General features: G+C 53.0%; 2 protein-coding genes across 5 annotated transcripts in view; one reads left to right on the top strand and one right to left on the bottom strand.

Moving 5' to 3' along the window:
• The first annotated feature begins 223 nt into the window (after window positions 1–223).
• Window positions 224–10882, top strand: EMX1 (empty spiracles homeobox 1). 2 transcript variants are annotated; one of them, XM_061440988.1, is made up of 3 exons: window positions 224–810; window positions 2373–2557; window positions 10106–10882. In XM_061440988.1, the coding sequence occupies exons 1-3, from the start codon at window positions 447–449 to the stop codon at window positions 10271–10273; spliced, it is 717 nt and encodes a 238-aa protein (XP_061296972.1). In that variant the 5' UTR covers window positions 224–446; the 3' UTR covers window positions 10274–10882. The 2 variants fall into 2 exon arrangements, with proteins under 2 accessions (XP_061296972.1, XP_061296973.1); XM_061440989.1 differs by lacking the exon at window positions 10106–10882 and adding an exon at window positions 3535–4357.
• Window positions 10883–17441: 6559 nt separating this feature from the next.
• SFXN5 (sideroflexin 5) overlaps window positions 17442–25938 on the bottom strand; it is a 99062-nt gene continuing 90565 nt past the window's right edge. For all 3 annotated transcript variants that reach the window (XM_061440983.1, XM_061440984.1, XM_061440985.1), the window contains one exon: window positions 17442–17742. In XM_061440983.1, the coding sequence (XP_061296967.1) occupies window positions 17665–17742 (78 nt within the window). In that variant the 3' untranslated portion in view covers window positions 17442–17664. The remainder of the gene's footprint in view (window positions 17743–25938) is intronic.

The following is a 25938-nucleotide window of genomic DNA, read 5'->3' as shown; positions in this document are numbered from 1 at the left end:
CTACGTTCCTCTTGCCCTCCCCTGCCTCCTCCTGCCTGTCCTACCCTCCCCTACCTCCTGCTGCCTGCCCCTGCCCGTCCTGCCCTCCCCTTCCCTCCCCTGCCCGTCCTGTCCTGTCCTGCCCTCCCCTTCCCTCCCCGCCCGGCCCCATCTCCATCCCCGGTCCCGGCCCCGGTCCGGGCAGGTGAGGCCGCCCCCTCCGCCGGGCCCCGCCAGGTACCGGCTGTATTTGTAGCGGCTGCCCGGGGCTTGCGGGTGCGTGGGAACCCGCGGGGCGGGTGCGGGTGTGTGTGTGCGGGTGTGCAGGGCCGGGGGGAGGTTTCTTGCACACACACACACACACACACACACACACACACACACCCGAAGGAACAGCCCCGCTCCGGCCCCCCCTCCCCTTTCCCCATCCCACACCCCCCCCCTCCCGCCCCATCCCGGCTCACACCATGTTCCAGCCGTCCGCGAAGCGCTGCTTCACCATCGAGTCCCTGGTGGGCAAGGACACCCCGCTCGGCCCCGGGGACCCCCCGCGCCCCGCCGCCCTCGCCTACCCCGGCCCCGCCGCTGCCGACGCCGCCGCTTTCACCCCCGGCTTCCCCGGTGCCGCCGCCGCCGGCCGGGCCCTGTACGGTAGCGCCGAACTCGTCTTCCCCGAGGCCGTGGGGCACCCGGCGCTGCCCGTCGGGCCCCACCAGCTCGGGGGCTCGGCGCTGCCGCCGCCTCACTCCTTCTTCGGGCCGCAGCACCGCGACCCGCTCAACTTCTACCCCTGGGTGCTGCGGAACCGCTTCTTCGGGCACCGCTTCCAAGGTGAGCGGCGGGCACCGCAGCGGGGCCCGTTCACGGCGGGGCGAGGGAGAACCGGGGGCAGAACCTGTTGCTGCGGCGGCCGTGCGGGGCTGCGGGGGTTCGCACACCGGTGCTCGATGCCTTTGCGCTCCCGGTGCTCGATGCCTTTGCTCGCTGGTGCCGGGGCTCGGAGCGAGGTCCCGGCCAGGCCCCGCGGGGTTCCCGGGGACGGGACCGGCGCTGCGGGCTCCTGCGCGGCCCCGAGGCTGGCGGAGCCGGGAGTTGGGGCTTCTCCCGCTCGGGAACGGAGGGGATGGATCGCGGCGGCTCCGGGATTCTCGGCGGGATTTCGTTTGATTTTAACGCGTTGCTCGCTGCTCCTTCGGATTCTTTCCTTCTTTCTTCTTCTTTCTTTCCTCCGACTCCCTCCATCGCCTTCCTCTTTCTTCTCTTCCTCTCCTTTTCTGCCTCTCCGTTTCTTGTATTCTTTTTTTTCCCCTTTCTCAGTCTGTATTTTGTTCCATTTTCCTTTCCTTTCCTTTCCTTTCCTTTCCTTTCCTTTCCTTTCCTTTCCTTTCCTTTCCTTTCCTTTCCTTTCCCTTTCCCTTTCCCTTTCCCTTTCCCTTTCCTCCTGTCCCCGCTCTCCCTGCCGTGATGCCCGGAGGTCCCGGTTGTCCCGGAGGAGCCCAGATCAGGGTTATCTGCTCGGCACCAACCCCTCGCGTCGCTCCGGGCTCCGGCGGCTCCGCCGGGGATCACGGCCGCTGCCGGCAGAGCCCGGGGCACCGGCCCGATACGATCCCGATCCCGGCCCGGCTCCCGGCGCTGCCTCCCCGGTGCTGAGCTCGGCCCCTCCGCCGAGCCCCGCTGCCGGCCTCTCGCGGGTTTCCCTTCCCTTCGTTTATTTCTCTTTCCTTCCGTTCATTTCTCTCTTTTCGGTATTTTTTTTTAATCTATTTTATTTCGTTCATTTCGCCTTCTTCTATTTCCCTTTTTTATTTATTTCTCTCTTTCCCTTCATTTATGACGTCTTTCTTTTCTTTCTAACACTTTCTTTCCTTCCCTCTTTATCTCTTCGTTTCTTTCTCTCTTTTTTCTCTCCATCTCTCTCTCCGCTTCTTTCTCTCTTTCGTTTCCTTTTCGTTCTTCCTTTCCCACTTTCCTTCTCTCTTTCTTCCCTTCTCCCTTTCACTCCTTGTTTTCATCCTCGTCTTTCTGCCTTATTTTAGTTTCTTCCTTTTCTTTTTCTTTCTTTCTCACTTCTTCCTTTCTGCCTCCTTTTTCCCCCTGCCACTTTCATCGCCCATCTTTCTCCTCTTTATTTATCTTCTTTTTCTACCTGCTTTTTCCCAGCCCTTCTCTCTTTCCTTCCCTCCTTTCCCCTTCTCCTCCCGTTGTCCCATGTCCAGCCCCACCATGGGACCCAGAGCAGCATGGCCAAGGCACCGCCGTGCTCACTGGGACCAAGCTGCACTCCTGGGTACCCCGTGTCTGTCCTTCCTGTAAGCCCCGGGCCCATGGAAGGGGCTCTGGGTGTGCTGGGGCTTCCAGTGCAGGCCCCTGATTCCTCTCACTATCCCCAGGGAGCGAAGTGTCCCAGGAGAGCCTGCTCCTCCACGGCCCCTTCGCCCGGAAGCCCAAGCGCATCCGAACCGCCTTCTCGCCGTCGCAGCTCCTGCGGCTGGAACGGGCCTTCGAGAAGAACCACTACGTGGTGGGTGCCGAACGCAAGCAGCTGGCCAGCAGCCTCAGCCTCTCCGAGACCCAGGTACCCCCAAACCCAGGTACCCTCAGACCCAGGTACCCCCAGACCCAGTAACCCCAGACTCAGCCACCCCCAGACCCAGGTACCCCAAAACCTATTTACTCCCAGACTCGGGGATCCCCAAACCCGGTGACCCCAGATCCAAATACCTCCAGACCCATGGACCCCAGGTAGCCACCAACCCACAGCCATCAGCCCCACTGTCCATCCATCCATCCATCCATCCATCCATCCATCCATCCATCCATCCATCCATTTGCCTGCGGGAGCAGCTCAGCATTAGGCAGCAGATACAGCACTAAACATGCTCAGGGCTCTGGCTGTACTCTACAGAATTCCACCTGTTTTTACCCAGGAAACAGTGGCTGATCCGTGCCGATTTGGGTGATTTTATCTTTGTGGCGCAGCGTTCCTTCGGTTGTTGCCGTCGTTCCCGGCTGGGAATGCCGGGCTCGTGTTACGCCGCTCTCCGGAGCGGTTTTCCAGGGCTATTTCTTGCTTGCTGGGGGTGTTTTCCTCGAGAGGAAGATCCGGTTTTCAAACCCGAGTTTAAAAAAGGAGCCGCACCGGGATCCCCTTCCCTGGGGAGCTGCAAAAATGCTCCTTGGTTCTGAGCTTCAACCCTGCGGAAGTCAGGAAAGGCGAAGGAAATAATATTTCCTTTATCTCTGCTTTTACAAAAGCCATTCCACAGGGATTTAGATTGGATGAGACCGGGGAAAATTGTAGGGATAAAAGGAAATAGAGATCATACGGTGCTGGGGGAAAACGGGGGAGCCGGGGCTGAGCATCTCTGTGTGTGTCCAAGCACGGTGTCCTGGTGAGCGGCTATTCCCAAATGTTCCCGGTGAGAGTCCAGTTTCCCGTAATATTCAGTATCTGAGTCTATGGAGAAAGTTTTCTCTAAATTCCCGTTAGGAAGTTGGGCCTATTCCCGAATTAATTTCGTTTCTATCCTTTATTTTAATTGGAAAACCAAGCCGGAGCTGTGGGTGTTCCCGGTCCCTGCCTGGCTCATCCTCACCGGGCTCTGCCAAGCGAAAACCTCCCAAGTTCCCGGGAGGAAACTGTGGGAATGCGCAGGGATGGATGCAGGGACGGTGCCCTGAGCCCACAGGATCCTCCCAAAGCTGTTTGTATCCTCATAGAAATAAGCAGTAAAATCAGAGCATCCCGACCCCCGGCCCCGCGGCTCGCAGGGTGCGTCCATAGGGACCCTCCAGCTCCGCTCCTTTCCTTTCTGTCACCTCTCCGGGCTGAAAACGCTGTGAAAAGCAGGGACAAAAAGAGCCCAAACAACAAAACCCAGAGGTCAAAGAACAAACAGAGACTTGTCTGGGCGGAAAGGGCAGCGGCGGGATGCCCGGAGGGGAGCTCAGCTCCGCGCTGCCCCGAGCCGCAGAGCGATAATGCAGTTTATTAGGGGAAAAAGCGGAGGCATCCGTCCCTAAATCCACGCGGAGATCTGGCAATGGGAAGAGGCATTATAGATATAGATGGAATGGATGTTTTGCTGCGCTGCGCGGGGTTCTCTAGGATGCTGTTCCCATTGCAGGCGCCGGGCGCAGGGCAGGGAGCGAGTGGGGTCGTTCGTCCTTCCTTTCCGCATGGCTCCAGGCAGAGAACGAGCTGGGAAAGGGCTGGGATTGGCAGCAGCGGTTTGCAGGGGGGTCTGTGGGCTGGCAGGGACCAGATTTTCCCCTTGGGCTTTAGGAAAATAGTCTTTTTTTATGAATCTTTTAATTATTTGGAGGGAAATAACCCCAATGTGCAAAGGGATGGGATACAGGATGAGCATCAAAGCACAGGAGAGTGGAAGAGTCAACCTGGCTGGTGACTGTTCCAAAAGCAGGATTATTATGATTACTATTATTATTATTATTACTACTATTATTATTGTTACCATTATTATTGCCATTATAACAATTATTACTATTATTATTATACTTTGAGCTACCTGGTCTAGTGAAAGATGTCCCTTCCCAGGATCTTAAGGTCCTTTCCATCCCAAACCATTCCATAATTCTATTATTCTATTCTATTCTATGCTTATTAATTATTATTAGCAGTATTATTATTACACTGAATCCAGTGAGGAATCCTATGCACACGCAAGGCTCCCATTAAAAACCAGCCCCTTTTCCATGGCACACATCTCCTGTATGACTGGTGACACAGGCGTGCTTTCACCCTATACAGATGCTCAGCCCCACATCCCAACCCGCGGGTGGGTGCCTTGGGTTGTTTTTCAGTGGATTTAGCTGCTTCCATAAGGAGCTGCCGGTGATGGCTCGGCCTGGTCCTATTTCCCAACTGCTTTTCCCACTGGAAAAGGGAGCTTTGCCCACTCCAGGTCCCCCAGCCGGGGAGCAACACCTGGAGCAGCCCAGGGGGAAGGTGAAAAGGGTACAGGTACCTGCCCAGCATCAGGAAATGCCTTGGGATATAGGGTGGGGAAGGGTGGAGGTGTTTAACCCCTTCCCATCCTTCCTCCTGCCAAGCAGCTGCATTAGTCTGGGCTGAGACAGGCCCATGGAATGACAGAAATAAAGGCACTGGGGGGGGAAGCAGCGGCAGCTCATGGTCCCAAAGCAAACACAGAAAATGGGATGAGGCTGGAGCGTGTGTAGGGCCAGGAATGTGGGGTGACCTCTGCAAGAGCAGCCATGGGAGGAGATGGGTGTGATGGGATGGCAATGTGGGACATGGAATGTGTGAGCTGGGTGGTGCAAGGAGGTTCAGGGATGCACTAGGGCTGGTGCGACGGGAACGGGATGCGTGTGCTGGGTAGGTGGCGAACAGGGAGGATGTGGGGGTACCAGGCTGGACAGCACGAGTGGTTGCACCGTTGTGCCCATCGCTGGTGGCATCAGGTCACTTCACCTCCCCCTGGGAGCATGCTGGGCTGGGAAATGACTTCCCTGAGTTAATTGTGCATGACACAGCCCACATCTCCCAGCAGAACCTCTCCATCCTCGGGCAGCACAAGATGCAAACCCTGCTCCGGGTCTCAAATCTGCCTTCCCAAAGCTAAGGCCTCTCCTTGGGTCCTGCCAGCGGGAGGTTTGGGGTTATTCTGGAGGCACCGTGGATCCCAATATTCCCTCCCAGCGCTGTGTGTGCAGAGATGGAGGCGAAGCAGCCCTGGCTGCAGCAGTAATAATTAACTAAGTGAATACCTGGGAATCACAGAGGAGAAAGATGCACATCCCAGATACAGCCAGAGAGCACCCACATGACAAGGCCTGGGGCTGGCAGTGGTGCCCCATTAAGGACCATCCCCAAAACCAAGCTCTTAAAAGTTATGGGGTGCTTTTAGAACAGTCCCAGCTGGGGCTGCAGGTGCTGGGGAGGGTTCAGTGTTGAGGGTTCAGCTTGAGGAGCAGCACTGCCCTTGGAGGTGATGGCACATCCGGGTGACAGCACAGCACAAGTGGTGTCACCGTGTCTGGATGCAGGTGATGGTGAGGCTGATGTCTTCCGGTTACCATCCAGGCTCAAACCCATGCTCTCAGGCTTTGGCAGGGTTTGGGCCATCATCTAGGGTATGGGTGCATGAAGCCACCATGGTTTTGTTGTCCCCAGCTTGGGGATGGCAATGGCACCTTTTAGCCAGAGCCGATTCTCTGGGTGCTGTCCGTGTCCCTGAAGCAGAGCATCATTTCCCGGTGGATTGAAGGGTGGATTCAGGGGTGGAAGCACAGCTCATGTGCAGCAAACCCGTGGTGGGAGCCGTGTATAGGGGCAGGACTGGGATGCAGGAGCCAGCCAGGGACCGTTCCCATCCTGAAGCAGGAGCATGGGGATGCAGCGACCCTGGAGGCAGGACCCCAGGAGCATCCCACTGCCTGGATGCACAAACACCCGGCATGACAATGGTTAATGCAGCAAGAGTTTGGGAAGGGATAAAACCCCAGGAATGGGGGTTTAAACCAATTACTCTTGGAGTTGGGATGAGGCATCGTAGGGGGCAGCTTATCCCTATGTTGCCCACTGTGAGGTTCTCACACTTCTCTCATTGTGGCTTCTGGCCTGTTGGAGAGAGGGATGCGGCATTGAAGGGGTCAGGGAGCCCGTCCAGCCTGGGAACATCCCCATTCCTGCAGCTGGGAATCACAGGAGAGCCTCATCCTGCAGGATACAGCCGTACCGGGCTGCGTTCTCCAAGCTGAACCGCTTCCCCCCTCCACCCCTGCTTGCCACAGAGCCTCACTCAAGCATCTTAATTGCTTTATGCCTTAGTTTCCCGTTCTATAATTTAGGGATAAGGCAACTTCCCTGCTCCCAGAGGGCTCCGAGCTTTAATTAAAGTTTACAAAGTGCTTTGCGGTTGCTGAATGAAAGGCACCAGCTCAGCATTGTTCCAGAAATGCCCCAAAGCAAGGAAAGCAAATGGTTGGAGTCCAGGTTATAACATACGCCGGGGCCATAAAGCCGCTGTTTCCATAGACTGGGCACGCCTGGAAGTGCAGGGCTCCTCTGCGTGGTGCCGGTGGGATGCGGTCTGAGGTGGGAATACCGGCCTCAGCCTCGCTGCCAGCAGCTCCAGAGCAGGAGGGAAGCTTTGCCTGAGGGTGATGCTGCAGGAGAAGGGGGAAAGCGGTGATGTTCCCGCGGGATGAGGGGCTGCAGCGCTGCTGGAGGAGCTGCGGGCGCCACATCCCCTGCCAGGGGCTAAATGCTGCAGCCTGGGCTGGCAGCGCTGGCCGAGCAGCGGCACCTAGTGTCCTGCATCCCATCCCGTGTCCTGCATCCCATCCCGTGTCCTGCATCCCATCCCGTGTCCTGCATCCCATCCCGTGTCCTGCATCCCATCCCGTGTCCTGCATCCCATCCCGTGTCCTGCATCCCATCCCGTGTCCTGCATCCCATCCCGCGTCCTGCATCCCATCCCGCGTCCTGCATCCCATCCCGTGTCCTGCATCCCATCCCGTGTTCTGCATCCCATCCCGTGTCCTGTATCCCATCCCGTGTCCTGCATCCCATCCCGTGTCCTGCATCCCATCCCGTGTCCTGCATCCCATCCCGTGTTCTGCATCCCATCCTGTGTCCTGCATCCCATCCCGTGTCCTGTATCCCGTCCCGTGTCCTGCATCCCATCCCATGTCCTGCATCCCGTCCCGTGTCCTGCATCCCATCCCGTGTCCTGCATCCCGTCCCCTGTCCCGCATCCCGTCCCCTGTCCCGTATCCCATCCCATGTCCTGCATCCCATCCTGTGTCCTGTATCCCATGTTCTGCATCCCATCCCGTGTCCTGCATCCCATCCCGTGTCCTGCATCCCATCCCATGTCCTGCATCCCATCCCATGTCCTGCATCCCATCCCGTGTCCTGTGACCCATCCCGTGTCCTGCATCCCACCCCGTGTCCTGCATCCCATCCCGTGTTTTGCATCCCATTCTATGTCCTGCATCCCATCCCATGTCCTGCATCCCATCCCATGTCCTGTAACCCATCCCATGTCCTGCATCCCATCCCGTGTCCTGCATCCCATCCCGTGTCCTGTAACCCATCCCGTGTCCTGCATCCCATCCCGTGTCCTGTAACCCATCCCGTGTCCTGCATCCCATCCCGTGTCCTGCATCCCATCCCGTGTTCTGCATCCCATTCTATGTCCTGCATCCCATCCCGTGTCCTGCATTCCATCCTGTGTCCTGTATCCCATGTTCTGCATCCCATCCCGTGTGCCGTATCTCATCCCGTGTCCTGCATCCCATCCCATGTCCTGCATCCCATCCCATGTCCTGCATCCCATTCTGTGTCCTGCATCCTGTGTCCTGCATCCCATGTCCTGCATCCAGTGTCCTGCATCCCATCCCATGTTCTGCATCCCATTCCATGTCCTGCATCCCATGTCCTGCATCCCATGTTCTACATCCCATGTCCTGCATCCCGTGTCCTGCACCCAGTGTCTTGAATCCCATCCCGTGTCCTGAATCCCATGTTCTACATCCCGTGTGTGTCCTGCATCCCATGTCCTGCACCACATGTCCTGTATCCCCTGTCCTGCATCCCGTGTCCTGCACCTTGTGTCCTGCATCCCATGTCCTGCGTCCCATGTCCTGCGTCCCCTGCATCCTGTGTCTAATACTCCATCTCCTGCACTTTGTGTCCTGCATCCCATGTCCTGAATCCAGTATCCCACATCCAGTGTCCTGCACCTCATGTCCTGCAGGACCAAGGAGCTGGGTAGCATCCTGCACCACTACTGCAGCATCCTGCCTGTGGCAACCTGCGTTGTCTGCAGCATCCTGCATCCCTGGCTATAGTATTCTGCACCACTGCATATAGCATCCCTCATTCCCGGCTGCAGCAGGTAGGGCTGCTGCCTGCAGCATCCTGCATCCCATCTGCGGCATCCCTGCCTGCACCATACCTTGCTATACTATCCTTCACCACTGCATGTAGCATCACTTATTCCTGCCTGCAGCATCCCACACTGCTACCCCTGGTATCCCTGCATCCCTTACTGCAGCATCCCACATCCCATCTGCAGCATCCTGAATCCCTGGCTGCAGTATCCCACATCCCCAGGCGCAGCATCCCTCATTCCTGGCTGCAGAATCCCTCACTGCTACCTCTGGCATCCCGCTGCAGCATCTCACAGCCTGGCCGCATCATCCCGCCTCCCTGGCTGCAGCATCCCGCATCCCTGGCTGCAGCATCCCGCATCCCTGGCCACATCATCCCGCATCCCTGGCCACATCATCCCGCATCCCTGGCCGCAGCATCCTGCATCCCTGGCCACAGCATCCTGTACTTCCAGCCACATGGGTGCCCGCAGCATCTCACACCACCCACCACGTGGGTGCTTTCAGCATCCCAAACTCATCACCATGTCCATGCTGACATGTCCAGCCCCCGCTGTGGGCCATACTTCCACCAGAGATCCCATTGGAGTGGGATGCTGGGGCCTTGGGCAGGGAAGGAGGGTGTTATCTCCAAGGATGGAGACCCCAGGGACAGCATCCAGCCACCATCATGGTGGAAAAGGTTTCCTGAAACCTAAATGTAGTAAATGGATTGCTTCTAATTGTAATTATAATTCATTATCCGTAATTAGCTCCCTGGCTAATGGAGCCACCCTGCCCTGGGACACAGCTCCTGGCTGGTGGCATGGGGACGGCTTTGTGTGTCCCACGGCCTCATTGCAGCAGTAGCCAGCCAACACCAGTGACCAAGAGCAACGGGGATGGGTTTAGCAGCTCCCACTGTGCTTGCGCTGATCAGGGTGCAGCCCAGACACCAGGGTGATGGGCACAGGGTTAGGGTTAGGGTTAAGCTGTAAGAAGGGCCCTGTTTATCTGCTGACCCCATGGCTCAGGTGCGACTGAGCGACCTTCCCTTGGGTTCCTCTGAGGCTGGGATGTGGCAGCATCCTGCATCCTGCAACCCAACACGTTCGTCCCCCCCCATCCCACCCTGCCATGGGCAGAGGGGAAACTGAGGCAAGGCAGGGTTGCCACCTTCATTGTGCTGGTCCTCGAGGAGATGAGGCCTTGCTGCCTGGTCGCCAAGACCCCCACAAGCGCCCCTCTCCTTGTCCCCCAGGTGAAAGTGTGGTTCCAGAACAGGCGGACGAAATACAAACGGCAGAAGCTGGAGGAGGAAGGACCGGACTCGGACCAGAAGAAGAAAGGTTCCCACCACATCAACCGATGGCGCCTCGCCACCAAGCAGTCGAGCGGAGAAGACATCGACGTCACCTCCAACGACTAAGGCAGGGACAGGCTCCTGGTGCAGCCACCATGGAGAGGAACCCGGGGGAGGACGGGGGCACACGGGTGGCATCACCAAACGGACTCTAGGGACGTCGTGCTCCGAAGCCACCGCCGCCGCCACCCGATGCCTTTCCTTGGGGACCCCTGGCCCGGCCGGGGACCCACACCCCGTCCCCGTCCCCGTCCCCGTCCCCCCCCCCCCCAGTGCCGCTGCCCGGGGCATCCCTTGGAGGTGCCTCTTGGGAAGCTCCCACCGCCGAGCCGAGGAGGAAGAGGAGGCTGCAGGGACCGCGGCCCCGGGACGCGACCGCGCATCCTCCTCCGTGCTGGAAGGCGTCCGTCAGCCATGAGATCAAATCCAAACGTCCTACCGAGATGCTCAATGTGAACCCGTTTCAGTTTCCTTTTTCACTTTGATTTCCTTCCCCTCTCCCCTTCCCCCCCCCCCCCCCCCGTTGTTTTTTGTTTTTTTTTTTTTTTTTTTTTTAATTTCATTTGACACAGTTTTGGTTTAATTTATTCTTTTCTTTCGGTGCCTGTGTGCGTGCGTTCCCTGTCGTAGGTAGTCAGCAGCTGTAGTGTGTGTTACTGCGTGGTAATAAAGAGCAACGTGCTGGAAACGTGTCTGGTTGCCTTGGTGGATGGAGGTGGGGGACAAGTCCCCCCTCTCTCATCACTGAAAAGCCATGGGGGTGCTGGTGTCCTTCTTGTTGGGGGGACACAACCGGGTGTCACTGTGGAGGGATGTGTCATAGAATTAGACTCATGGCATCGTTTGGGTTGGAAGGAACCTCAAAGCTCATCCAGCTCCAACCCCTCGCCATGGACAGGGACACCTTCCACTAGAGCAGCTTGCTCCAACCTGGCCTGGTGTCCCACAGGAGCGATGGAGCCGTGGTGGCCCCATGGTGGTGGATGCTGGAGGGATGAAGGGGGTGGCAGGACAGGGGGGGTCTCCCTCAGGAGTCCCACTGCGGGTGGCCGCAGGTATGAGAGGTATGCGGCAGCTTCACAGCTGCAATGGGGATTGGATGTCGGGAGAGGTTCCACACAGCGCTGCTGGCCGGGAATATCCCACCCCAGGCAGGGATACCCCCAGGGTGGTTGAAAGGACCCCTCAGTTCCGGGCACGCCAGGACCCCAGCAATGAGGGACTTGGGTCGGGGGGGGGGGCTTGGGGGATGAAGGTTGGGTGTCCTTCCATGTGTTGCTGGGGTTTGAGGGAAAGGACTCTTACAATCATTATATATATGATTATATACATATAATGGTTATATATTTATTATATATATGCATATTATATATTATATTATATATAATATATAAAATATATATAATGATTATTTGTGGGTTTATGTACATATGTGGTATAGAATCAAATACATATAGAGAATCATATAGAGAGTCATATATATATGTGTTGTAGATCCTATGCATTATAGAACATATATATATGTGTTACAGAATCAAAGGTTCATAGAACGGTTTGGTTTGGAAAGGACCTTCAAATGCCATCTAATTCCAGCACCCTGCAATGAGCAGGGACCTCTGCAACTATACATATATAATATAAATAATATATACATATAAATATAATAATTATATAGGATATACTATGTATACACACTTATATATACATGCACACAATAGATACATTTATATAGGTGTATATAATGTGTGTATATATTATATTTTATAATGTATTTATACTATATATAATATAGTATATATAATGAATTTCCTAAAGTTATAATGCATTTTATAATGTAGGCTATAGTTTGTAATATAGAATTATATATTGTTATATGGAAATACATATAAGTTCATATTGTAAGATATATTTACATCTTCTAGATTGTAGTATGTATCTTATGTGCATTGTATATTATATATATTACATATACACATTATATATGTATATATTCACATTATATATTTTATTATATATAATAGACTATAATTATATATAATATTATATAGTACCCATATACACTCACACAAATAAGTGGTCATTCCTGCTGTTGGGAAAGCCCCCTCCCCATGCTCCGAGGAAAAGCCCATCCCCAGCAGCTTCCCCCCCGTCCAACCAGCCCATAAACCCCTCATCTCTTCATGACCCCCTTCAAATCCCGACACCCTCCCCATGACGCAACGGGACACCACCACCACCACCGGCTCTTGAAACGCGTTTATTCCGGACGGATCCGAGTGTTACACGAAGTGTGGCGGTCGGGACTCGATCGGGAAGGTTAAAAAGAGCCAGTGGGTGCCCAGGGTGGGGGCGGAGGTGCCTCCACCCATGGAGGTCCCATGGAGGGACCGCTGGAAGACGTGCCGGAGCTGGCATCCCAAGGGATTTGCCGTTATCGCCGTTCTAAGGTGCGTTCGGATCAGGGTCTGCATGAGGAGGGGCAGCTGAGGATGCTGGGTGCAAAATAAGCCATAAAAAAAGGGGGGGAAAAGCCAAAAGTGGATGGATGTTTCCTAAAGCGACCCAGGGTGATGCCTGGGGCTGGGGGTATCTACCACCAGCAGGACCACTTCAAGCCTCCATCACCTGCACACCCAACACCAGGAATGCTCGCAGAGCCAAGCCAGCTTCCCAATGAGCTTATCCATGCCCTAAAAGCCTTGGCTCAAAGGCTATCAGGATCTCACCACAGCACTCCAGAGTCCCCACCCCCTCTTCTGAAGGACACCCCAGGCTCTAGATCTCCATCACAGCCTTTCAAGAGGAGCCAATTGAAGCAGAGGGGACATCAACATCATTTGGCTACATGGCACTGGTATAACCTTGAGATCTACCAGCATCGCTTGTCCCAAGGTGGAAGAGTCATCCCAATGGATAGAACCACTGGCACGAGGTGACCTGCTGGGCATCCCACCAGGACCTGGCCATGCACAGGGATGTAGAGCAGAGAGATGAGCAACAAGCAGAACTGGAAGGAGCTGAGCTGTGCCCAAGCTGAAAGGTGGGTTGAGGATATGACACAAGCCTGGGGTTGTCCCCTGGCCAGCTCAGGGAGCAGCCAACAGAAGCATCTTCCAGAAGGGCCTCAAAACTTCTCGCTGGCACCTTTAGCTGCAACCTGGTCCTCATTATTTCTTAATTAACATATCCAAGAAATCAATTAACGGCGACATTTCTAATTAAATACTACAGGAGATGATCGTCTCATTATTATTATCTGCCGAGGTGAACAACTTGATGAGTGTGGTGGGGTTTTCGCTCCCCGTTCCTTCCACTTCCCCAATTATAGGGAATCAGAGATGCAAATGGCTGGGTTGTTCTCGCAAACTGAAGGCTCCTCTTTGTACATTAGGCAAGTCGAAGAGATTAATTAGCTATTAGTGGATGTGCATCATGTTATCATTAGCTGTTGTGTGTAGTCTTTTCTGGCACAATTTGCTGTCCTAATAAACAGCATTAATGTGCTGCCGCTTCCCCAGCTCCATGCATTTCGTTCCCAATGCTGGAGGAAGAGTGGAACGTGGTATTTTGGGGTTGGCTGGAGGTCCTACCATGGATGGCAGCAAGCGTGCCGAGATGGTGGTGGGACCTTTGCATGAGGGAGCCCAACCTTAAGCTGCTTTGGGAGTGAAACATCTGTTAAGATCCATAAGGGCCAGGTTTGTGCTTTTGTGTTGCTTTGAAAGGAAGACGCATCTCAAACATCCCACCTGCATGTGGTGGGATGGTGGTGGCTCAAAGGCTGAACCTCATCAGTGTCCCAGCACGGGGACACTATAGCCTTGTGTTCCTCAAGAGTTTGGGACCATAGGGCCACCAAAACGTACTCCTCAAATATATCCTGCTTGCCATCAAGGCAGGGGACAGCAAGGAAAAGGGCAGCAAAGATGGGTCTGCACCACCCTGGATGTCCAGAGGAAGGGGACACACATGGGTTTGGGAGATGTTCTTGGTCTCCATCCCCACGAGTATCACTAATACAAGCACTACCTCACTACACAAGACCTGCAGATGCTTTCAGAAGAGGTTAGGCAAGGGAACTGGACCCCATGAGGTGGTGGCTCTCCCTTCCCAGCTCCAAGGAGGACCCTTTTCCTAGTGTTTGGGGCAGGAGCCACACATTTGGAGGCACATTTAGACAACATTTGAGAGCAAATGTTGCCCCCAGGCTCCCAGAGGCCAGGATGGGCTGCCTGTTCCAGCTCCCAGGGCAGACACCGGCACGCGCCTGGCTCAGGACCTGGGATGCTATTCCTTTCTCCATACAAACCACTGAGTTGACTGAGACCCATTTCCATGACATGTGAACAGAAACAAGTTTGATGGCAGGGGATAAATCCAGACTCATTTATCCCATTTGATTGTCACTCGTTCGCCTGCGCAGCTGCTTTTGAGCCAAGCCTGGTTCCTCTGACATCCCTCAAGCTGGTCCTCACCCCCTGGAGCAGGATCAGGCCCTTAGGATCCACAGCAAGAAGACTTCAGTCTGTTCTCCCCCAAAGCAACGCAGTCCTCACTGAGCATCACTCAATTAACATGATGAGCATCCCCTGCTAATTAACAACCTGTGTGGGTGATGTGCGTGCAGGGAACGCATCCATACACGCTTCCCATCATGGAGAACATTAGGAATCGGCTCTTTCTTGCGGCAGAACTTGCTCGAGCCATGTTTTTCCTTGGGTGCCTCCTAAAGAAATCCAGCAAGCAAAGCACTGATTTGCTTCCTCCACCGCAAATTCCCTTCTCCATCTGCGGGCCCCGCAGGTAGCCGGAGCTCACGTTCTGAAAGCTCTGATCCACGATACAATGCAAAACCAAATCCCTGTTTCCCTCCTTGCTCCTCCTCTCCAAAGCACAGTTTCCACCACTTCCCCCCCAAAAAACCAGCCTGGGATGAACAAGCTTTGCAGCAGAATGGCTCAGGCAGTGACAAAACACACCGGAGAAGGGGAAATGATCCACCCAGACAGACACCGGAGCCAGGAGGCATCTCCCTGTCAACACAAGAGGCTGTTTCTCTGTCAGCCTCGCATTTCCATTCAGGAGGAGGAAGAAGAAGGCAAGTTGTGCCTCCGTGCCATGCCATGCAGCTTGGCTCCCAACTTGTGCGGGCGCAGGGAACCAGAAGCTGAAGTTTCGGGCTCAGAGTAGCGTTTTCCCTGCGGCACGCACATGTGGATGTGTGTGCAATGGGGTACCTGCACCCCCAGCATCCGACAGCAGCCCTTACCTCCTCCCACACCCTGCAGCAATGCAAAGAGCCCTTTTTCAGGCACTCAGCTCATCCCAGCTAGATCTCCGAAGCCTTGCTGCTGTCCATCCCACTGGCAGGCTGCTCTTTGGGGATTGACAGCATCCCTGCTCCCCTTTCTGGGGTTGGAGGCTTTTCTTCCTCTTTTTCCCTGCTTCCAGGGCCCCGATACTGCACTCTGCTGCCTGTAGGACAGATGCCCATGGAAATGTCCCTAGGACAGATGCCACCTCCCTGCAGCATCTCCAAATCCCAACTGGAGCAGATGGAGTGACCTCGCTTCCTCCGGAGCATACATTCATCTCATCTAGTGCATTAGAACTCTAATGGGTCAAAATCCAGCTGTTCCTTACCCTCGTGTAAATTCAGAATAGCCCCTGAGTGAAACTGGGCCCATTCTGTGTTTCCACCAGGGTCAGGGAGCGGGAGCTGGCCCAGCAGCAGCAGCTATGGAGAGCCCGGGGACGGCCTCTCCTCCCCTGCATGCTGGTGTGTAAATCCTCAAATACGGGTTTGTTTTGTGCAATTATTTCTGATCCACACCAGGGCAGGGACAGAATCAGTCTTCCTGAGCTGACCCCACCACTGGGGACTCCGGTTCCTATGGGTCTGACTCCAGCAGGAGTGGGCTCAGGCCTCCTGATTCCAAGCATTGCAATAAATCCTTCTAATACATTCCATGTCAGTCGTGATTTGGTTTCCCTTTCTCCCCCCACCCCCCCCAAACCCTCAATAAGTTGGCATTTGAAGGATGCCACCAGCCTGTGTGTTGGTCGTGCCCATCATCCCCATGACTCCATCTCTACAATGGTCCTAGAGGCAGATCTCACTATTCGTATGGTCTTCTGCTGGTGATGGTGTCCAAAATCTGCATTAACTCCTCTGGTCCTCAGGGAGTCACTCAGGGTTTACTCTTGGGTGCAAGATACCAGAAAGCCAAATTATGGGAGAAGAAAGGAGAGGAAGAGGAACAAAAAGAGAAAGAGGAAGAGGAAGGGTAAAGGGAAGATGAAGAGGAAGAGGAAGGGTAAAGGGAAGATGAAGAGGAAGAAGAAGGGTAAAGGGAAGAGGAGAGGAAGAGGAGAGGAAGAGGAGAGGAGAGGAGGGGAGAGGAGGGGAGAGGGGAGGGGAGGGGAGGAGAGGAGAGGAGAGGAGGAGAAGAGAAGAGAAGAAGAGAAGAGAAGAGAAGAGAAGAGAAGAGAAGAGAAGAGAAGAGAAGAGAAGAGAAGAGAAGAGAAGAGAAGAAGGAGAAGCACATTCTGTCCTCAGACAAGTAGCTTAGCCAAGTGTGGCTCAGCCAATTAGCTTAGAATAAAAGCCTTACTTTAGAGGATCTACGTTAGGTGGGACCAAGCCCATCCTTCATATCTGTGCAAAGGAAAAGAGCAGATTGATCACATTTATGGCTATAAGATCCTCTCCTACTCAATGTATGGGCCCATTGGCTTTCCAGTATCTTGGAGCCTAAACAGAAGGCATTGTGGACATGCCCAGCTTTAGGCTACTGTGACACCAGGCCTTGGGAGCGCAATAAAAGTCAGGATGCCACCAGGACCACCTGCAGAAGATGGAGAGATGGAAGGCGCACAAGCTGTGACCCTCGCTGTGCTAACGGAGCATTGCACGTTGAACCATGGAAGATTACTTTTGCTCATGATCACAGGGGCAGGATCAGCACGGAATCAATACAGGACCCTTATCGAGCACCCTATCAAGAGCTTCACATTCCTGCACCCGTTGCTGTCTATGGAACTATTTCTGTGCAGCATTAGTGTGGAGAACACAAAAGTTGCTGGGCGAAGTTAGTAGCAGTCATGTAGTTAGGTATAACCACGTAAACACGCCGTTAAACACCCCTCCGTGCAGTGCTAGTGAGTTCTGAGAGTCTTCTTCAGCTACTTCTCTAAAGTGTTTGACTGTGAAGTTTTGTTGTTGCTGCTCCTGTTGCTAACGTGAAACTTTTAATATTAACCTTTTAGACTGGTGTGAGGTGTCAGCTCTCTGCAAGTGTTAATTTACTCCCGGTTGGCCGGGAGCAGTAAGACATTACTATCGCTGAGCTCTAGGATTTGTTTTAGCTTGTTGGTGCTTTCTTTGCCCCAGTTGGGATCGCAAGTTTCCCCCTTTCCCTCCCCGTATCTTCTGGGCTGAGATGGTCTGCTTCCACTTACAGTCCTTTATTGTAGACTACAGTCTTACTGGTGGTGGCCATTGCGATTTCTGGCTCCAGATGAGATGTCTCGATCTGTGAAACCAAAGAGGAGACAAGATCAGAATCGCTGTGCTGCAGCAGGAGCTCAATGGATCAGTAAATTCATGTGGAGAGGTATGATATGCAAATAATACCATGTCGATCATGCCTTTTCCGTGTCATTTTAATGTGCTTCACTCTGCTCAAGTCTCAACACAACCCTGTTTGGAGTGACTTATATTACATGAAATGATGCCCGCTCGCTGCCTTGCTATAATATTCCATGAATTATAGAGTGTCTCTGCAAATCAAACATATCCCACCCATCATTTTCCAGGAGATATCTCTTCCTTTCCCGCAGCATGGTGCTAGAAGGAACCCAGTCCCCAAAGCTGTTTGCATCCATAGGGACCAGCCAAGGGCTGCGTGGTGGCACAAGGGGACAGCGCTCCCTCATCCAGCTCCTGGACCAGGGCTCTACTTCCTCCAACACGGAGGGATCAGTGCTAAAATCCACCCACCTCTTCCTCTGTCTCCATAAGATCTCCAGCCTTTTCCTGTATTTTCCCTTTCGCTGGCTTCACAAGAAGCTCTGAATCCCTCCAAACCTCTGCATCCCCGCGAGCGATCCGGGATGCTCCCATTTCCCACAGCAAGCAAAGATCCCGCTCCCAAGCGGGACAGGGCACCTTGCAAGACCAGCCTTTGAGGAATCCTATAGGTTGACTTGCTGCTGTCGCTGACACAATGCTAGGAACCCACGTTAAAATCGAGATGCTTTTGAAAATGTTTAACCTAGTTAGACAAATTAGCAAAAATTTGTGCAAAACAATTTAGGTATTTAAAATATTCAATGTTTTTAAAAACTGGAAAAACTGTTCTTAGCTTTCAGCTGCAAAAACCCAACAAAATATAACATCAAAGCAATCTTAACATGAGGTGCAACATAACCCTTCAGCAAAGCTGTTAAACAGCTACTGGAGCATCATGGGAAATAGCACTTCATTTATTCAAATGCACATATGTCAGGTTTTTGCACCATATGTCATTCCAAGCTATTTACAGTAATAATTAAATCTTAATCAACGTTTAACCTCTGTAAAATGTTTGAAGGGATCTAATCACCCTTCAGACTGCACTAATGAAGGAGAAATATATAAACATAAAAAGAAAATGATGCATAGATAGCACACCAGAAAGAACAGTAATTGCAAAATTGTATTTCTTTTAAATATAATCAGCAAATTATGTAAAGTAAGCCAACGAGTATTTTAAGTGAAGACATCTTGGGTGTCAGAGGTGTGATCAGCTAATTTTGTACTGCTATCCATAACAGATGTAGCATATTTTCTTTTCGTGCCATTATTAGCAACTTCACCATTTCTTTCTGTGCTGAAACACAAAGTGAAGCATTGTGCCGGGGAGAGCACCCAGCGAAGGTGCAGGAGAGGCTCTTCTCACCGACAGGATCCATTTTGAGGGAGGATTAAGTCGGATCTGCCTGGCTCTGACGCAGCTTTTCTTCCTATTGTTTTCTTCTTTTTCTCCCAGGGATGGGAAGAAAAGCTCCGAGGTGTTGGGGCTGGGGTGGTTTCGCCATTGGCATGAGAATATCGAGGTGGGAAGTGCTTTAAAATGACCTGGAATTGGGTTATTTGACCCTGAGCATCCATGGTGGTGCTGGTAGGGCTTGGGGACGTGGGGCAGCTTGGAGAGGGCAAATCCCAAGCTACTACGGGGAAGCCTCCATAGGGAGCTAATGGAGAGCCACCACAGCCCACCCCTCTCCACCAGGGGCTGGAGAGGTGGTTGCTGCAAAGGCAAAGGAGGAAAGTCACATCTGCCCTGGTGGACCCCACATTCATGGTCCGAAAGCAAGATCCACGGGGTAACAGTGAGGACTTGGATGTGCTGAGTCTAGAAGAGAGGAGTCCAAGGGAGATGTGGTGGTATTTGTGTGTGCAAGAGGATACAGCACGGAAGAAAGGAGAACTGTTTCGTTCACGGTCTCTTGGGACACCATTCAAAAAGCATCGAGTAGGATCCAAGCTGAACAGCAGGAAGAGTATCCTAGTGGGAAGGAGCAAAGTATTGCAACCAAATGCTTGGGGAAGGTGTGGTGTCTCTGTGGTGGGAAGTTTTCAGCACAGATTAGATGAAACCCATCAAGAATAGTTTAAGCAGAATTGAGCTTGTCTTGATGGAAGGAGACAGATGAGATAACTGCTGGTAAGTCCTTCCAGCTTCCTCCCATGGGTCCAGGAGGAAAACAGCCTCCTTTCCCTGCATGGCAGCGCTCTTCATTCATAGCAAGGCTGCACACAAGGCTGTTGGATGGGATGGCTTTAGGAGGGACAGGATTGAGGTGTGAGTTCAGAGACAGATTCTGGTGTCTGAGCAGAAGGTCAAGGGAATGAATGCCTAATGCAAGATGGACACAGGGTCAGGGACTCCTCTGAAGATCTTGAAAGAAGATACCATTGGTCATAGACATTGCTCTGGAGCTGCATATCCCCGAACTCACCTAAGCCCCTTTCTGCAGCCTGGGATGATGTGAAACATTATTTGCTGGGATGTGACCGGTTTCACTGGAGCAACCTCTGGAGATGTCTTTCTGGTTAACTTGAATAAAACAGACATTAAAACCTGCTCTAGAGCCTCAGCTACAGGAGCTTCAAGGGGTGCAATTGCACCAAGGACGGAGGTACAAGTAACTTACTCTTCCCATTGGGAAATTAAGTGCAGAAGAGCAAGGAGAAGCATTAGGGTGCTGGGCTCCAGATATTAAGACAACTTTAAGACACAACCTTACTGTGCACCACTTCAGCCTTTGGATCCCTCAGGGCTTTTTGTTGGAAGGGGTAATTCCACCTGTCTTGGTGGAGGCTGCTATTCTGGCCCTCCAATATCCTGGACCTGCTTGCCCACTGGACATGGCACTGTGAAGCACATCTGGAGGCCCTGTGAAACACATCTGGAGTTTCTTGTCCGGTTTCTTGTGTCTCAGCTTCAAAGAAGACCCCACAGGAGGGTCCTTCCTGGTCATGGCCATGCTGGAACCCCTCTAACGGGGAATGCTTTCCGTGGAGGGTGCTCTGAGGAATAGGTTCTACCCTGTTGGGGTAGAATGCCACATGGGATGACTTTGTCCTTTCAAACTGACTGCCCACCATGGGACTTGGTTTGAATTGTGTCCATGCTCTTCCTCCTGGTAAGGTAGATCTACCTGCACTGGGGCAAAGGATGATCTCACTCCTTGCTCTGGAATGACAGCACTGAAGTGCCTACTGGAAAAGGGCCTTCAGCAATGAATCCAGAGAAGTCCAGGAGGGACACAAGCTCACAACAGCACTGAGGACACCAAGGTGTAAAAGTATTGCTCCAAGAGAGTGCTGCTGGAGGCTTGTTTGGGGAAGAACCCCGGGCTTTCAAGCAGTAATGACCACTCTGTATCCTGACACAACTGCATGTATGGATGTCAGGATAGAATGAGGCAGAGGGAGTAGGGGGAATTACTTCATCCCTCTGTGAAGCTACCAGAAGCTTTGCTACAGATGCAGGGAGATCCTCACTGGGGACAAGGCCGAGGTGCATCTCCAAACTCCTCCAGCCCATCACAACACCTGAGAGCCGACACGGGCTGAGGATGCTCCTCTTCCCTCTAGCACCCAGCCAAGTGCCTGAAGCAAGAAACGGTGTCCCCTGACCTTACTGAAGCAACTGTTTATAAACCAGCATCCCCCAGGTGATGCAGGCAGGGCAACAGCGCTGGCTCCTGAGTGGCAATCCTGACCCGGTGAAATCTATCCCTCCTGGGGAACAAAGCCACCGCAAAGGGACTCGCCTCTCGCCGTGCCCACCGCGCGCCAGCTCTCTTCCCCCCATCCCTGCCTTGCAGTGGAAGCCTCTCTCCTCTCATCAGCACAGACAAGGCTAATTGGGGTGATAAAGAACTGGCTCCGAGTGCTGGCGTGGGCTGGAGGAACAAATGGTGCGGTGGTCACAGCTGGTGCTGCGGAGATGGAGAGGGAGAGGGTGTGAGGCAGGCTCCCGGCTCCCAAAGTTCCGTCAGCCCGTGTTGGATGCGGGGTGACGAGGTGGGGGGCTCTGTGTGTGTGTTTTGCATTCGCTGCTGACACGGGTGTAGCGTACAGGCGCGTCCGGTGAAGCAGAAGCAGGCAGAAAGCAGATGCTTTTTGTTTGGGGTTGATACTCATTTCTATCCCAGCTCGGGAAAAGGTGTAGAAAGGAATGTGCTCCGAAGAGTGCAGGGAGAGAGATAGGTCTAGGCACGCTGCCAGGGATCCTGCAACGATATGGAAGGCAGCTAGGGGAGACAGGAGCAGATGGATTTGGCATACAGCTCATCACTCAGCCAAAAAAAGGGAGAGGGGGGGAGAAGAAGGGAGAAAGCAGCCAATTTTGGGAGGGGGAGGGTCATGAGGACTGACGGATGCTGTACTGGGAGGTGGGGGAAGGGAGGACCAGGCTGGTCACCGCATCTTCTGCTGCTGCCTCGGCCGTGCCAGCAAGGGGGATGTGATGGTGGCCCCGGTTCAGCTCTCCCGGCCCTTCCAGCAGCCCTCTGGCATCTTCTCCTGGGCCATTCGAGAGCAGGGCAATGGCTGAGGGCAGTGCCAAGCTAATGGAGCACTGATGAAGCTCAGTGAGCTGTAACAAGGACTGTGGTTAATAAACGGCACTGTAGAATCATGGAATCGTTTAGGTTGGAAAAGACCTTCAAGATGATCAAGTCCAACCGTTAACCCAGAAGTGACAAATCCAACACTAAACCACATCTCTAAGTGCCATGTCTTTTAAACATCTCTATGGACGGTGCCTGCAGCCCTGCCCTGGGCAGCCTGTTCCAATGCTTGAGCACCCTCTGGGGCAGGAATTGTTCCTCAGCTCCATCTAAACCTGCCCTGGGGCAGCTTGAGGCCGGTTCCTCTTGTCCCATCCCTTGTTCCTTGGGAGCAGAGCCCAGCCCCTCCTGGCTCCATCCTCCTGTCAGGCACTTGTAGGGAGCCATCAGGTCCCCCCTGAGCCTTCTCTTCTCCACACTGAACCCCCCAGGTCCCTCAGCCCTTCCCCATCACCCCTGTGCTCCAGGCCCTGCACCAGCTCCATTCCCTTCTCTGGCCCTGCTCCAGCACCTCAAGGTCTCTCCTGTAGTGAGGGGCCCAGAGCTGAGCACAGGATTTGAGGTGCAGCCTCACCAGTGCCCAGTACAGGGGCACAATCCCTGCCCTGGCCCTGCTGCCGCACTGGTGCTGATCCAGGCCAGGATGCTGGGGGCTTCCTGGCTGCCTGGGCATGAGCTGCTCACGTTCAGCTCCATCAATCAGCACCCCCAGCTCCTCTTCCATGAGCAGTTTCCAGCCACTCTTCCTCAAACCTGGAATGTTGCAGGGGGTTGTTATAGACCCAATGCAGGACCCAGCACTTTGACTTGTTGAACCTCACACCACTGGCCTTGGCCCATCAATCCAGCCTGTCCAGATCCCTCTGCAGAGCCTTCCTATCCTCAAAGCAGATCAATACTCCTGCCCATCTTGGTGTCATCTGCACACTCACTGAGGGTGCTCTCAATCCCTTCATCCAGGTCAATCATAAGGATATTAAACAGAACTGGCCCCAATACTAAGCCCTGGGAGCACCAGCTGGGACAGGCCACCAACTGGTCCATTCACCATCACTCTTTGGGCTCAGCCATCCAGTTTTCTACTCAGTGAAGAGCATACCCATCCAAGCCATGAGCAACCAGTTTGTCCCACAGAGTGCTATGGGAAACAGTGTCAAAGGCTTTACAGAAGCCCAGGTGGACAACATGCACAGCCCTTCCCTCAGCCACTAAATGGGTCACCTCATCCCAGAAGGACATTGGGTTAGTTAAGCAGGACTTGCCTTTCATAAACCCATGCTGACTGAGCTTGACCACTTTTGTGTCCTGTATACATGCTGCATGCACTCAAGATGATCTCCACAACCTTCCCAAAGTCTGGCTGACAGGCCTGTACTTCCCTGCATCCTCCTTCCAGCCCTTCTTGTCACATTTACCTACTTCCAGTCAACTGGGACATCCCTGGTTAGAGAAGACATGAAGGACCAGCAGCTGTTGCTTCTATGGTGGTGACCACTGTGCACACATAGATGGAGATGGGCACATCCAGCACCATGAACAGGTTCTGCTCTGTCCTCGGTGTCCTCAGTGAAGAAAGACCACGGTTTTCCTTGGATAGATGAGCTACTGCTCATCAACCATGCCATGGTCACCAGGCACCTCTGCCTGTAACTTGATGCAACCATGGCATGAAAGCAGCTCTATACAGTCCTATGGAGGCTTCCTTTTGCCTTCAACCTGTGGCCACCCAATGCAACTCTACCAAGAAGAGGAACCTCATTAAATCTATTTTAAGATACTTTCTTGGGGTCAAACCCCATCTTGATTGGGTTTTCAATGATCTTGGTCCCATGGTAAGACTGCCTAAATGTTCTTTCAGATATCTCAGACCTTCCTTTCTTCTTTCAATTGACAGTAGCTAAACCCATGCTGATGGGACCAAAATCACAGACTGAACCTGTGCTTCGTTTCATAAGGTTTTCCAAAACTGGGAAATATAAACTGAATGAGCTAAAGACATCAAGGGCTTTTTCCTCCTCCATTCAGATAAACCCTTTCCAAAGCTTTTCCCAGACATCAGAATTTCAAGTGCTCTCCATGGATCCACTCATTAAGGAACGAGATGAGGAAATGGTGCTGGCTAAGGATTGTCTCGTGGAAATGCTACAGACCTATGGCCAACTGAAGGTGAGAGAATACAGGAAATGCCCCATGTCACCCCAAACCAAATCACAGGAGACGTTCTTCACAACATACCCAGCCTCTGCTTAAAGAGTCCAAGCAAGAGTGGAGCCACAAGACCTCTCAGTATCCTGCTTCAAAGGGCATCAGCCACCTCCGTGGCTCACATTAGTCTAAGTTCAGACTTACAGCTTTGCACTTATTGACCTGCTGCATCAGGAGCTCGCTCCTGCCAGAAAGTTTCGTCCCATGAAAGGCTTCAAAGATTCTTAAATCTCCTTTGTTACAGTTCATAGAATCACAGAATCAACCAGGTTGGAAAAGACCTTTAAGACCATAGAGTCCAACCGTTCCCCAGCACTGCCAAGGCCACCACTAACCCATGGCACTGAGAGCCTCATCTACACGGTGTGTGAACACTCCCAGGGATTCCATCACTTCCCTGGGAAGCTTGTTCCAATACAGACAGAACTCCTGCTTCTTCTCTACGAGGTAGGTTACTGTTTGAGCTATTGGTGTTAAAGCTCTTCTCTGACCACTTCCCAGTTTTTCTATGTAGTTAAAAAAACTATGTACCCCAAAACTGGACACACTGGTTGAGAGATGCTCTCATGACTAACGTACATGGTAACAAATAACTTCATAAATAACTGATACTCAGTTTGCTGGCCAAATCACAAAGCTGGGGGGAAATGACTTTGAGATCAACCTCAATTTGATTAGGTTTCCCTTCAAACTAAATAAAAATTGAGCTTTAGAGTTGACCTGTCCACTTCTCCTCATTTTCTGTTTCCCTCAAGTCTTACAGACCCCCTCTTTTAAATGAATGTTCTGTTTCCATAAGAAAAAACATCATATCTAGTCAAAATGTTTTCTCAAGAGCATGGAAATGAGTTATTCAACTCCATTTCCACCTCCGATGCTGAGTAAGGTGTTAGCAAAACATAACCAGAGCCTAAGAAGCCACTCACAGCCCAGCAGTCGGGTGTCCCTCCACCCATCACTGGTGGCACCATGTCCGAATCTGGCCCTACCTGGGATGCAAGAGCCCCATGGCTTGGTGGAAGCCCACTGATGGTTTTCACACATCCACCTTCCCAAAGAAATGCCAACTTCGGGGTCAGCTCAAGAAGGGAGGGATGGATCCCCCCGGAATGCAGGGATCAAAGAGCTGTGCACCTGCTGGTGGCCTTCTCACCATCCTGCTTTGACCACCTCCTTTTGTCTGGCACGCCAAGGTATGCAACTGCACCAGGGACTGCCATTCCCTAAGAGCCTGGGATTCCCCCCAGCATCACACTGCAAGGAGCAGAGCAGATGGGCTTTTCCAGCCGGGGCTGGGCTGAAGAAGCTGGTGAGCAGAGCCTGTGCACGCTGCAAGAAGAGGACCGTGAAGGTTGTGCATCCACACAGCACATCTACACAGCCTGGAGTCTGCATGCCAT

This window comes from Pezoporus flaviventris, unplaced genomic scaffold (genome assembly GCF_033815535.1).
Source record: "Pezoporus flaviventris isolate CSIRO_AGI_PZ_B2104156 unplaced genomic scaffold, CSIRO_AGI_Pfla_v1 ptg000188l, whole genome shotgun sequence".
NCBI lineage: Eukaryota > Metazoa > Chordata > Aves > Psittaciformes > Psittacidae > Pezoporus > Pezoporus flaviventris.
This window is presented reverse-complemented; position numbering and strand designations above follow the sequence as displayed.

Bases quoted from the DNA above. Each gene is read 5' to 3' on its own strand.
- EMX1 (XM_061440988.1), top strand. From the start codon at position 447: ATGTTCCAGCCGTCCGCGAAGCGCTGCTTCACCATCGAGTCCCTGGTG. The intron at 811-2,372 runs GTGAGCGGCGGG...CACTATCCCCAG, and splicing joins CTTCGGGCACCGCTTCCAAG to GGAGCGAAGTGTCCCAGGAG. The intron at 2,558-10,105 runs GTACCCCCAAAC...CTTGTCCCCCAG, and splicing joins TCAGCCTCTCCGAGACCCAG to GTGAAAGTGTGGTTCCAGAA.